The sequence below is a fragment of the Crocodylus porosus genome, unplaced genomic scaffold (genome assembly GCF_001723895.1).
Source record: "Crocodylus porosus isolate Cpor-Errol unplaced genomic scaffold, CroPor_comp1, whole genome shotgun sequence".
Lineage (NCBI taxonomy): Eukaryota > Metazoa > Chordata > Crocodylia > Crocodylidae > Crocodylus > Crocodylus porosus.
Genome location: NW_017728886.1, coordinates 168352694 through 168366400, shown reverse-complemented (window position 1 = coordinate 168366400; position 13707 = coordinate 168352694). Strand labels below are relative to the sequence as shown.

Sequence of the window (13707 nt, the reverse complement as noted above, 5' to 3'; positions counted from 1 at the left end):
GTGCAGCGCATACAGCATGAGGTCCAGCCTGAATGCTGCACACACCAGTTCCAGGCCTCACTGTGCATGTGACAGGGAGGTCTGGTACAGGGCACGTGCTACATGTGGCACAGCCTGATCTACACCAGGTCATAGCCAGCATGCAGGGCTGGTCCTGCAGAGTGCAACATGCACTGTGTGCCCCAGACTGATCCCCTGTGCTGTGTGCAGGACACACAGTGCCAAGTCCAGACCACATGCTGCATGCAGTACATGGGGTTGATCTAGCCCATAAATCACAGAACCATATGGCTCCATGGGACAGATACAGCCCACAAGCTGTATATGTTTGACACCTCTCTACACATATATGTGGTTATGGTTGAAATCTAATTCCTATTATATATTCTGTATTTCAGTTGCTCATCATTTTCTTAAATTCCCTGAAGAGGTTCATTTTCATGTAAAGTTTGAACAAAATATTTTAAGATATGTTTGAGTGGTGGCTTTATTTTGTATATAAATAATAAATATGTATACTGCTGTTGTGCGTTTTATGTACGCATACCCCAAAATGTGTAAATATATTTTATAAAATTAAACACACCCAAACTGAAATTCTATCTTCTATAGTACCTTTGTAATATACAGTAGGTGAATTCAGTGAGGTTGCAGGGGTGCAATTAATAAAGAGCTTGGCCTTAATTATAGAATAGGGTTTTGAGATATTCAGCTTTGTGATAATTGTGTAACTTCATACAAAACAATACTATAATAAGAGATGAAAGGAGCTTGGAAAGAATGAGATAGATTATGTTTGTTTGATGTTTGAGCAGGGAGTTGGACTAGATGACCTCCTGAGGTCCCTTCCAACCCTAATTGTCTATGATTCTATAACTGCCCTTTAGGCAGTCAGTAGCCCTTATACTGCCACAGCTAAATAAGAAAGCAGTATTTCAGGTCATTTATGTGAATCTTAGATCCACCTCCACCCTACACAGTTCACCTTCCCCTTCTGTGGACAGGAATCATTCCCAACTCCTTCCACTCTATTGTGTTCCCATTCTGGCCAGGGATGTAACTCTGTGCATAATCCCAAAATAGTAATCCCAATTCTAGTCCTATAGCCTAGTGCAGTAGTTCTCAACCTTTTTTGTACCAGGCCCCATTTGTAAACACTGATGGCCAGTTCCAACCCAGTACCCCTCACTCCCAACCCAGACCCCAAACCCCAGCCCCCCAGTGTGTGGGGCAGGGGGTGGGTGTGTGGGGCAAGCGGGTGTGTGAGGAAGGGGGACGGGGGGCAAGCAGCCTCTCGTAAACTGGAACTCTGCCAGCCTGCAAGGGAAAAACAGTTTCCCATGTTTTTTCCTGTAAAGGACAGTCCATTTTTAAAGTCTGTTGATCCATTTATAAAATTTGCTCCCCACCCTTTCATATATTCTTGCAACCTACTTTTGGGTCACAACCCACAGGTTGAGGACACTTGTCCAGGAAGTGGAAAATTCAGCTTCTAGCACCCTACCTGCTGCTCCACAAATTTGAAACCTGTATCTCCTGTTTCATAGCAAAGCACACCAACTGCAAGGCCATGGAGAAGGCCTCCTCCTGAAACTTAAAAAGCTAAAAACCAAGGGCCAGAAATAAAGCAAACTGAAGGAAATGCAACTCAAAGAGATGGGTGCTGGGTTCTGGCTCCCTACCCCAAATGGTGCTCCTAGATTTTGCATTTAATAATAATTTTATAAATTGGGTAGACAGCAGGAAAAACTAGAACACAGAGCCACTTTAGGTGACCACATAAATCACCCATGTGATTGCTACCTGGAGTTAAATTTGGGCCTCAGTTTAAAAGCAGAACTGCTAACCACAAACATAAAGTTCAAAAGAAGACAATAAATCAAGTGGGCCCAATTGCTGCACGCTCACACTCCTGCTCCAATTCACGAACAAATTTTATTTCCATCGATTCCCATGTTAAAAACCATTCAACCCTAGCCCCTAATTTTGCAGTGCACCTCCAGTCTTTGCAGTATTGGGACCTTACATCACTAGTTTTCCTCTAGGATAGAAACACTTCCTGATTTGCCCTTTTACAGCTTCATGCAAAAAAAAGCAAAAGGCAGCTTGCACTTTTGCAAGATCCGACTGAAAGAAAAGATGTTTGCAACCCTTGTTAAGACATTAAACGTTGAGAAAGAAAAGATGTATGAACCCCTTTCTAAAACACTGAAAACTAGCAAAGTAGGGAACGCGCCAAACACTTAACCCTGGGAGCAACAGCACATTACCTACATGCTCCCCGTGCCCCAGCCAGTGGCTTTCGATTTGTCTCCTGGATCGTGCGGATTTCAACAGCAGGGGCTGGTGCTTTGCATTCTGGGACTTGTAGTCATTTGGCCTCCAACCCCCTTAACTCGGGGCAGAAGAAGAGTTTGTGCAAACTACCTTTCCCAGGTTCACAGGGACTTTGCAAAGGATAATGGCGGGGCAAGATGCAAATGTCAGAGAGCAAAGGGGAATGTAGGGTTTTGAGTGAACCGACCAGACAAAAAGCGACAGATTGCTCCAGTTGTTCTTGCTTTCTCAGGGGCTGCACCAGCTGAACAGCAAGCAAGGTTAGGTTAGCCTTAGCTTTAAGGAGGCTGCGTTGATCTGAGCCTATAGCATTGTCAAAGGCTTGATCTGTCCCAGCATGTTTTCTGCTTCCCTCATGCGAGTGATTCAGTGCAGCGAGAAGCTACAGCTCTCCCCAGGAAAGTGGTTTCTGGCCCGCCATGGGAAAGTGTTTTTAAGGACTTGGTCGTGTTTCAGTGGGAGACATGAACTTGTCCCCAGAGAAGGTGTGCGGCACCCTCGGATATTTCTCCAAGGCGCAAAGCAAAGTCTCTGGACCCAGAAAGGGTCTCTGAGAGCTGAGAATAACAGCAAACAAGTGTCTGTGCAAAGAAGCCAGAAAGAAGGAGCATCTCTGTCAGCTGTTCGGAAAGGTAAGGAGAGGCCCTTTTAAACCAGAAAAAAAAATAAATAAATAAAAGCCCTTTTAAACCAGTAGCAATTCAGAGCAACATAGAGAGAGTTTCACACAAGGGCCCTGGTGCAAAATTGAGTGTCAAAATTGAGATTTGAGAGTTGCAGCATTCAGGAATTAACAATTTATGGTTCTTAAGACTGCTGCATCTCAGCCGTCTCTCCCCCCTCCCCTCCTTGACTTGATTTTGCCTTGTTTTGAATTGCTTTCTACACTGGTAGGTATCCAGGCATTGGATGCGTAGGGGATGCACGTGCACCCCCTGAGATTGGCCACCACCAACGCTGTAAGTGGCACCTGCAGGCACTTACCATTCACCTCCCCTCTTCGCTGCTGATACCGCTGGCAGTGTCCACGGGCAGTTGCTGATCGCCAACACTGCTAACAGCATCTGCGGGTAATCACTGGTCAGTGCTCACCACTGCCACGGCCACCTGCGGAAGTTTCCCGGTCACCGCCGCCACGGCCACACCACCAACACTGCTGTGCACCACCCTATCCCTCCCCAGCCTCAGGAGTCATGTGATGTTCGTGTACCCAGGTTGTAGCTGTGTTGGTCTAGAGGAAAAAAGGCATCGTGACCTGCGGTAGAGGTGATATCTTTAATTAGACCCAACTAGATTTTTATAAAAAAAAATAATTGCAATTAAATGTCTTTAGTTTAATCAAATTGCAATTTAATAAATGTAATTACACTGCATAAATGTAATAAATTTATTAAATTGCAATTTAATTAAACTAAAGACATTTAATTGTAATTAAAGAATTTTTTTTTGCAAAAATCTAGTTGGTCTAATAAAAGATACCACCTCTACCATAAGTCCTGATCCCTTTTTTTATACACTGTTAGCTTTTACAGATACATCACTCACAGGGTAACATTTCCCTTGCATTACCACCCACTGCATTAGCTGACTTCTTTGCAACACATAGGTGTATGAGACCAGGACCTGACCCACCCAGTGTAAATCAGGGTGGCCTCTGGTAACCTGTGTACTGTAGAGGTTTTGCTAATCCTAGTTCACTGTCAGCAAACTTAGTGTCAGTGGGACTTCATTTTCAGAAAATTTTCCTGCTATAAACAGGATATTACTGGACAGCCAGTAATTTTCCATTTGTGCACAGTATATTTCAAATGCCATTATAATCTTTCTGATGCATAATAAATGGCTGAATAACAGGCCTCTTAGATTTAGACCAATAGAAGGAGGCTTACAATTTTTTAGTAACTTGCAGTTTCCTAACCTGCTTTATCAGTTATGACTGGGGCTGCTATATGCATAAGCCTGCTGCCAAATTTCTGTTTCCCTTGGGTGTTTCCACACTAAATTGCAATCTGCAATATAGACATATCCTTGCATTGAACATAACCTTAAACTTACTGCAAAAAAAATAGAGAGGATTTAAACACCTTGGCTGACTAATATTCTAGGAATTGATTCTCTGCAAGTGGTTGTAACAGTTCAGAAAATAGTTCTATATCCACATAATGTCCTGAAGATTAAAACCTGTCTGAATTTAATGACATAAGTGAGTGGTTCTGAAGAGCAGTCCATAAATAGCCGGGGTGATTACTTTGCACTGGCTCTATAATTCCACTGATTTTAAGGCCCTAGGGGCCCATTAGAAAATCTAGTCTGACCTGCATATCACAGGCTCTTAAATTTTAACTAATTACCCCTGTATCAACTTATATAACACGTCTGACTGAAACAGGTTTTCCGGTAAGGAATCCAGTCTTGATCTGAGGAATTAAGAGATAACAGATTTACCATTTACTTTGGTCATTTGTTCAAATGATTCATTGCCTTCATTTTGAAAATTTAATACAGGTAATGCCTTTTTTGCAACAATTGCTTGTTAAAGCAATAGCTACATTTCACTGGGAACATTTTCACTGCTGTGTCAGATGATCTGTACCGGAGCAAGATCAGTTTAAGAGCAATAGAGCACGTCTGCATGTGCATTAATACGGCATGGGTGGTAATACACCGTGATTACTGCACATTAAGTTTGGGAATGCACAGTAACTGGCACTACTGTGCAGTAGTGTCTACGCATGCCTTTTAAATGACGGTAATGTGCATTAAACCAATTGTACTGTATATTAGCACAATAGCACGGCTTTTGCAGCAATGCACTAATACATGGTAGAATTAGTCTACTGCACATTTAGCGTCTCATGCAGCCGTGCCCACAGACCACCAGAACATTAGGCTGTTGCTACTAAGAGTTGTTTACTGTACCTTATTTCTTGTCTGAATTTTCCTAGCTCTAGCTTCCAGTAATTAGTTCTTGTTGTTATTTAACAATGCATTTACAACTGTTACATTGAAAACAGGAAATGCTTTCTGTATGCTACATTTTTGCATCTATGAAAAATACTACTTGCCAGAGAAATATCTAGTTGCAAAATGGAGAAAAGGAGACTTACCCCCGCCCCCCAAAAAAAGCAGCATAGCTACCTGAAAAAAAAGGACTTGGGTACATTTCAGGCACCACAGTTGAAAGCCAACTACCCCTTGTCTTCTGTGGCAAACAATTCAGTAGGTATCTCCTTGTTTAGCCTACAGCTTCCTTAGGCAATTACTGATTTGGTTTGGGACATGTACATGACTGTCATGGCCCTCGTAGCTTGCTTCCAGCTAAATCCCCATTGGGATGTAGAAGTCTGCCAAATGTATTCAAAGCACACCTAACATGAGAGATTTGGTTATGTACTCCCCCACCCCCACCATACCTCCAGGAGAGTGCATGAATATGTAGCCAGGTAGTTGGAGCATTTGGCTTGGATGTGCAAGTCCTGGGTTATGGTCTCTGTTCCGAGGACTATGTTCATTTTTCATCCAATGCCTCTCTCTGATGTAAATACATAACATATCCTGGGAGCAAACCCCAGAATTAATCCCAACCCCCAGTGTGATGTGCAAGACTGAATATCACAATTTAATGTCTTAATTAAGTTTCCCTTAAGCACCTTGCAACAAATACCTTTTTATGGTAGATCAGTTTATTTCCCTAAGGATTTAAGATTTTTTTCTCGTTTAGTTCAATGACTCGTGAAAGAAAGATGAAATACCATGCTCAGGACCAGGAAATAGAGAAGAGAGTTTTCTTAGAGGATTGTGATTCAGACATCTGTTCCTAACAGCATTCTTTTTCTTTTTTTCGTAATTAAGTAATTTGTGACATCAGTTATAATGTATGATCCTATCTTCTTGGTTTCTCCAATTTATTCCTTTCAGCCAAAATATAATTGTTACACAATTAGCTTCAGAAATTAGAAGTACTTTGAAAAGGTTTGGGCAAAACCTCAACTGGTGAGAAAGATTTGGAAGGCTGGAGGAAAGGAGGTTATTAAAGTTTCCTCATTAATTTGCACATTGCTAAAAGGCATACTTTATAACTTCCTCTAATTGATAGTTTCTCCCCACTTCTCAGTAAAGATTTTTATGGCAAAAGTTTTAAAGAGACCTCATAATAGTAACATTTCATTATTTTTAGGGAATAGACAACAGTGCATTTACTAGCCCACTATATAATATACTCAAAGACTACAATTGACAAACCAATAATCAACATGGGTTTTTTGGATGTGCTATCCTTATCTTTAGTTTTTACTTCAACTGATAATTCGATAAGTCCCTAAATTCAGTAATTTACAATAGCTTAGCTTTGCACCTCCTGTCTTCTATTCTGATCTTTTCCTTTACAGTATTTAAAAACTTGTTCTACATGTATAGCTTACTGAATAGCTTACTGCTGAAAATATAATACCAGTATTTAAAAGAAAACATCATTATACATAAGTCTGAGAGCTGTAGCACCAGTTATTCTTGGTCTTGAAATTAACTACTAGGAAGGCAGAAAATAACAAGGGTTAATGAGTATCTATAAATATGCTGAAATTACTTTAAAAAATGTCATTTTATTTTTCTGCTGAAGCATTATAGAAGGAATGGAACAAAAGCATTCCTCCCCTCACCACTATGAGACTTTCATGTCAAAATGCTATCTGAACCTTATACTGATTTATAGAAAAGAACTGATATGATAAATTTATGCAAGTTTTATTGTCAGCTATTTTAACTTCAATATTGGTTTCTGTCTATTACAGTGAAAGAAGCTGGAAGAGACTTTACCTATTTTATAGTGGTGCTCATTGGGATTGGTGTTACAGGTTATAAAATATATATATATATATACACATTCTCTATAAATACACCTTTGTTCATTATTGTCCATCTAGTTAATTAGCTCTTATTTCATTGGTATTTGTTTCCCTCTATTACAGGTGGTTTGTTCTATGTGATTTTTAAAGAACTCTTTTCTTCCTCCAGTCCCAGTAAGATTTATGGAGATGCGTTTAAGAAATGTAGAGCTCACCCAGAGGTTGGTTTCTGCAACTGAGTTACAAGTTCATATTTGAATAGAAGCATTTTTCTATCTTACGTTCCTCTCCAGAATGGAAGTCTGCAGCACAATGCTCTGAAGCAAAGATTAATCCCACTAGATTTAGGGACACATGTGGTTCCACAAAATACAGCAATTATTAGCCCCTACTGTATCCCACAAGTCCTTGCTGCTGTCTTCATTGCCTACTGATATTGTATTGATACACAGCACCAGGGTTGCACATCAAGATGAAACCCAGGCCACATCCAGATGGGCATGGCCACGCAGTATGTGGCACCACAGACACGTCTGTGGCATTACATACCACATGTTCATCTGTTCTCTGCACTGCAGGTAATAGAGCGGGGGTTTTCTGAACCCTAGATATCCAGGGGTCAAAAAAAAACCTGCACCAAAAAAAAAAAAACAGTGGCAAATGTGGGGGCAGTATGCACCGCTCAGAACTGGAGCTTGGTCGGCTGGAGCCATGTTCTGGCTATTGGCCAGGCTCCAAGCAGCAGGATCACCACTGTTGTAGCCCCAGGAGGCCCCCAGGTAAGGCTGCTGGGGCCAGCCCAGTGCTGGCCCTAGCCTCCTACCATACCTGGTGTAACCTGCCGCACACCAGAGTCCATGTGGCACAGGTTTCCCCTGGAACAAAGTGTCCACACTCATGTGAATACAGCCCCAGGGTCCAGTCTAACTCTAGGGTTCTAAGATCAGAATGCCATTGTGTTATGTGTTCTGCAAATACATTGGACTATATAACCCCAGCCCAAGAAACCTAAAACATATTTTGGAATAAGCTGAAACTTACCTGGGTAACAAACCATAAACGGAAAAGGAAGGTGAGGGTAACTGTAATAAGACTGCAAGTTACAAAAAATGTTAGATGCAAAATAAATACGTTAAAAAACCCACAAAGCAAGACCTCAGAAATCATTCTTTCAGACAAAACCATAAAAGATATGTAATTGCTTTCCAGACAAGACTTCTGGCAATATCACGGGGATTCATATAGAAAAGGAGTGACAAGTTTTCACTAGAAAGATTAAATAATAGACCTGGGCTTTGGAAGAGGTTTATAAAAATAAGACCTCATTCCAGTGCTTTAACTAAATCATCCTTCCTTTCTCATTTGACTAAACATGCTTTCCAAACCATTTTTTGCTAGGCTTTGAATCAGGTTTATAGAAACAATAAAACCTTTATAGTTTTGAATAAAAGGAGTCACTGCTTTTTCCATTTAAATAACAAGAATTTGCATTTTAAACTTCAGTGTTGGTCAAGCATTCTTTGTGCTGAAATGCAAGTAGACATACCAGCTTTTTCTTTCTTTATATAGTATAACCCTGTGAAGACTAACATATATAATACACAAGAATGTCTTTCTTTGTCAAATACATAGATGTGTAAGTTTTATGAACACAATGAATCATTTAGTTTATAAAGAAATCTGAGCCCATATCAATCCATTTAATACATATCTTCTGTTCTTTTGTGCTTTCTTTTCTGAGTTCTTGTGATGCAACTGACAGTTCAAGAGTACACTGTTGATATTTGGTGAATAAAAATTATTTCACCTTGGAGAGGTGAGCTGACATTATAATAGTGATTCTCAGCCAGGTGCTGTGATACCTTGGGGTACCTTGAAATCTTTTCAAGGATACTTCAGGGTGCTAAACAGTGTTAGCACTGTTAGGTATGTAAACAAGATTCAAAAGATAGAACAATATCTTCTGTTGCAAAGGTCTTAGAAAGACCACAACAGGTCAGAATATTTTTAACACTAAGGATTCCTTTTGGAATTTCTGGGTTTATCTTGTGAATCGTGTTTTTCCAAAGTAAAAAATGAGTGAAAACTAAGAGCTAGCATTTTCTGAGAAGTGCCTTGAGTCTAAAGAGGTTTAGAACTACTGCACTACGGGGTCTGTTTCAACATGATGTGCTTGGCAACCTACATCTCTTCTCTCATAGGTAATAAGCGTTTTTGGTGAACCCATTAAAGGTTATGGTGAGACTACACGACGAGGAAGAAGACCGTATGTCAGGTATCTGTTTGCATTTTTCCTCTATATGAGCAACAGTTTTCGAATAGCAAAGATGCATACCCAATCCTGCTAGGTTGGAACCAGGCTGCTTGTTTGCAGGAGATGTATTGACTCCCCTGTCATTTAGTAAGATAGATAAAGTGACTCCCCCCCCCCCCCCCCGGATACATAGGTAGGATTCTGTAGTTTTAAAGGACATTTGAACACAGTGTTTAGGTGGAAGACTTCAAATTAATTCTGAGGAAATTAAATTAGAAATTGGACCTTTATTTATGATTAAACTGAATTACTCTTGAAAAAGGTGGGATCTATTTTATACAGAGTAGCCTGACCCTGTTCACCATGTGGAAAAGCATGTATTTATGAAGCAAAAGAGCAGACCGGAGAAGGGCACTTAAAATAAGAGAGATCAGCCGAAGGCAGCTTTATATTCTTTGTTTTAAATATAACACAACACTTTGGATTAGATCTACAAATGGACTTATGCATGGCAATACTGAGCATCACAGAACCTACCTTAGACATCTGGTTCCTGGAGTAGAATCCAAAGGCTTGAGTTAGGCATCTAGGGCATTTTCACACATGCTCTGGGACGTGGTGTTGGGCACTTTAATTAGCAAGCTGCACCGAAAAAAGTGACACGGGGGTGCTTTGAACTAAAGCTCACCCAACATGTTTTATTTCAAAGCGCACTGCTGCCATTTTTTCAGTGCAGGGACGCTGATGCACATGATGCAGAAGGATGCCAGAGCACATCAATTTCCATGCTCCAGCGGACTTGATTAAGTCTGGATTTCCAGCATGTTGGAGCAGGCTCCTTGCACATCTGTAGGAGCCTCTAAATTCCCTATGCAATGCATGGCGAGAGTTTGGCAGGTACCTACTGGCGGCACTGAAAAATGTTGTGTTTTGAAGGAAAGTGAATTTGTGTATTGATGTCGTTCGGTAACTGGTATTGGCATTTCAGGGTCTTACATGATAGATTTGAGCCAGTTATCTTAGACGTTTTGGGAAAAGCTGAAAAGAATCCACAGTACCTCCAGTGCCTCCTACAAGCACTGGATATGTTCTCTCCTAGTGGAGCTCCACAAACTTTTTTTTTTGTTAAATGTAACTTTTATATAAATAATACATTTTAAAAATACATTAAAATAGGAGGAACAAGGGGAGAGGGAAGCAGAGCAGGCTAAAATCTTTCCCTCAAACTATTGCAAGTAAGACAAGCTTCAGTTGATTTGCTTGAATTATCCCTTTTCTCCAGATAATCAGGTCTAATGTTTAAGCATAGGGAAGTCCATGCATTGTACAAAACTGCTATCAAAGATGCTCCCTTCACTTATGTGCTTGGAATTTCCATGGCCTCTCAGACTTAAATACATAATGTGCCATATGATGTTTTGTTCCTTTTCTCAGTCACATTGAATACGTAAAAGATGAATTGAAGTACATGCGTCTGAAGTTCTACATTGAGGGGTCAGAACGAGGAAAACAAGGAACAGTCCATGTGGAAGTGAAAGAGGTATATATGATTGTCTCAACAAGTTAAGATAGTCCACAAGGATTACTCGATATTTAAACTAATGCAAAGAAAATAAACATAAGCACACCCTGAAATATTTTTTTCTCATTACAGAATCCTGAAAGTGGAAGATATGAGTTCCGTTACATATTTGTGGATGTTGATACCTACCCTAGAAGAACCATTGTCATTGAAGACAACAGATAGCAAAAAAAAAAATGCTAATATCACAGCTCAAAGAGTACAGTTTAATAAAAACAAAAAGGTTTACCGATATTGTGCTGCTACGTATAGCCATGAAATCTCACTGAAGCCAAGGGACTGCATTTCTGTAACTGACCTGTAGAGACTACAGCATGTCATAAAGTGTGTATTTTTAATGGAAATGACATGATTTGCTATAATTTGTGGCAAAAAAATCATGACATAGGAAAAACACAAAAAGCAGTTAATGTCGAATAGTAGTTCTGCAGTCTCACTGCACCCAGTATCTGTCTTCCAAACTTTCAAATATTGTTTTCCTTTCTCTTGTTCAGATTTTACATATACTGCAATAACAAATGTGGTATTTAATGAAGAGAAACTTGTTTGTTTCTGTGTTATACGCTGTGGACATCAGATGCATATTAGGATGAAAAGTGCTCAGATTTTAGTAGTTTCTCAAAAAAACAAAAGTCAATAGAGCAAGGAACTACAAGCATCCTAGCCCCAGTCAGACAGAGACACACACAGCTAGAGGATGCTGTCTTCCACACACCTTCCAGCAGAAGGAGCCTGGCTGGTGTGAGCAGTGTTATGGGGATTCTGAAAATAAATCACTAAATGGCCATGATGAGTTGCTTGAAAGCACAGCTTCCTATTGTGATATGTGAAATTTTATAGGAAACTATGGCATAAATGTAAACTATACCAATAAGATAATTTTGTCAGTTTGATATGTCTCAGTGATTTCTAGACCCTCAATAAACCCCACCTAAAAATCCAGTAACAGTCTTTGGAGTACTTGTAGACAAGGACATCAGTCCTGCAACTTTTGATCTCTTTCTTGTGGTCCTCCACAGGTTGCTTTCTTGTGTTTGTTCATGTATTAATTAGATTTATATGCCACCCTTTCCAACAAAGGCTCAGGACAGCAAAATAACTCATAAAACAAGTGAACCAGAGACCAAACCAAGAAAAACAAAATAACTTATAAAAATCAATAGAGTATTAAAATAAACGATAAAACAACTCCCTCCCTAACCTGTATCCCAGCTTAGCCCTGCTTGCTAAACACCTGCCCAAATAGGAAGGTCTTAAAGCATTTCTAAATGATGTCCAAGCTCAGGCCCTGGCAGGCTTCAAGAGGGGAGGAGTTCCAGAGCTATGGGGCAAGTACCAAGAATGACCTTCCATGTGTTATTGCCAAAACAACTCAGTGCATTGACAGTACTTGCAGGAGGTTGTTCTGGGCTCATCTTAGGGAATCAAACTGTGGCATCAAGGAGAAGATGGTCCCTTCAGTATGTAGGGCACAGACATAAAGTAGACCACCATATTCAGCACCAACTACAGCTTTTGGACAGTCACTGAGGGCAGTCCCACGTAGATCACACTGGCTACATCCACATGAGCAGGCGTGTACATGTGCAGCAGCACAAACAATAGTGGCACAAATTGTGCCACTATGTGCTGCGGTGCATGCCCCTGCTAATGAAGTTACACGTGGAGACGAGAGCGGGCAGACCAGGGCTGCCTGCTTCCCCATCTCCATGCACTACAGAGCCCCCGCACTGAGGCACCCTGCGCCCCAGCCAGTCACTTCCCTGGGTGCAGGGTGCCTTGAGACGGGGGAGCAGGAAGTTCCCTTGGCTGTCTGCTCCCCTGTCTCTGTGTGCTGCTCCCTGGCTCGCTGAGGCACAGGTTACCTCAGTGTGGGGGCTCCGCAGCATGCAGTGATGGAGCAGGCAGCCCCAGGCTGCTTGTTTTCCCATCTCTGCATTTGTCATGGCATACAGCCCTTTGGCATGCTTTGCTCTTTTCTTTCTTGGGATTTTTACTGGGTTTTTTTGCTATCAAGAAATCCTGGTATCAAATTTTGCCACAGTGCTGTGGGGCACGGTTTAACATGCAATGTGCAGTTTGTGGTGCCACAAATGACACATGCCCTCACATCTGGATCTGGCCACTGGTTGGATACACGAGGTTTTGAAAATACAGATGATGATGGCCAGATCTGATTCTGAAAGAAAGGGGCTTAGCTTTCTCACTAGATGGAGCTGATGAAAAAGCACTCCTGGTCACTGCTACCACCTGGGGATCCAGATGCAGGAGATGTTCTAGGAGACCCCCAGGCCTGTGAACCTAAGAGAGAATGGAAGGCTGAAGTCCCCATCAATGATAGATATTTGATTCTCCCCTCCACCTGGCTATGTCTTGCCTGGATTCAACTTCAGTTGGTTCATCCACATTTGATCTCCCAACTGCAGCCAGACACTAGGAAAGGACAGAGACTGGGGGCCTGGGTCAGTTGAGAGAGCATAAAGGGGCTGGGTGTCATTAGCATACTGATGGCACCTCCCTCCAGATCTCAGTGTCATCCAGCAGCCCAACTATACATTTAACAGGAGATGCAACAGGATGGAGCCCTAGGGGGACCTCCACATGGAAGGTCTTGAAGGGATGATAATGGTTGTCACCCATCACTATCCTCTGGACCCTCCCTGCAAGAAGAAAGTAAAAACAATTAAAAG

At 41.2% G+C, this 13707-nt stretch overlaps 1 protein-coding gene across 1 annotated transcript; it reads left to right on the top strand.

Annotated features, from left to right (window-relative positions):
* Positions 1 to 2446: 2446 nt before the first annotated feature.
* On the top strand, positions 2447 to 11959 carry TIMM21 (translocase of inner mitochondrial membrane 21). Its single transcript, XM_019545117.1, has 6 exons — positions 2447 to 2969; positions 7128 to 7190; positions 7305 to 7402; positions 9383 to 9456; positions 10870 to 10975; positions 11090 to 11959. The coding sequence occupies exons 1-6, from the start codon at positions 2675 to 2677 to the stop codon at positions 11180 to 11182; spliced, it is 729 nt and encodes a 242-aa protein (XP_019400662.1). The 5' UTR covers positions 2447 to 2674; the 3' UTR covers positions 11183 to 11959.
* The last annotated feature ends 1748 nt before the right edge of the window (positions 11960 to 13707 follow it).

Coding starts and splice junctions, on each gene's coding strand:
- TIMM21 (XM_019545117.1), top strand. CDS start 2,675: ATGTTTTCTGCTTCCCTCATGCGAGTGATTCAGTGCAGCGAGAAGCTA. Junction 7,191..7,304: donor CATTGGGATTGGTGTTACAG/GTTATAAAATAT, acceptor CCTCTATTACAG/GTGGTTTGTTCTATGTGATT. Junction 9,457..10,869: donor GGAAGAAGACCGTATGTCAG/GTATCTGTTTGC, acceptor TCCTTTTCTCAG/TCACATTGAATACGTAAAAG.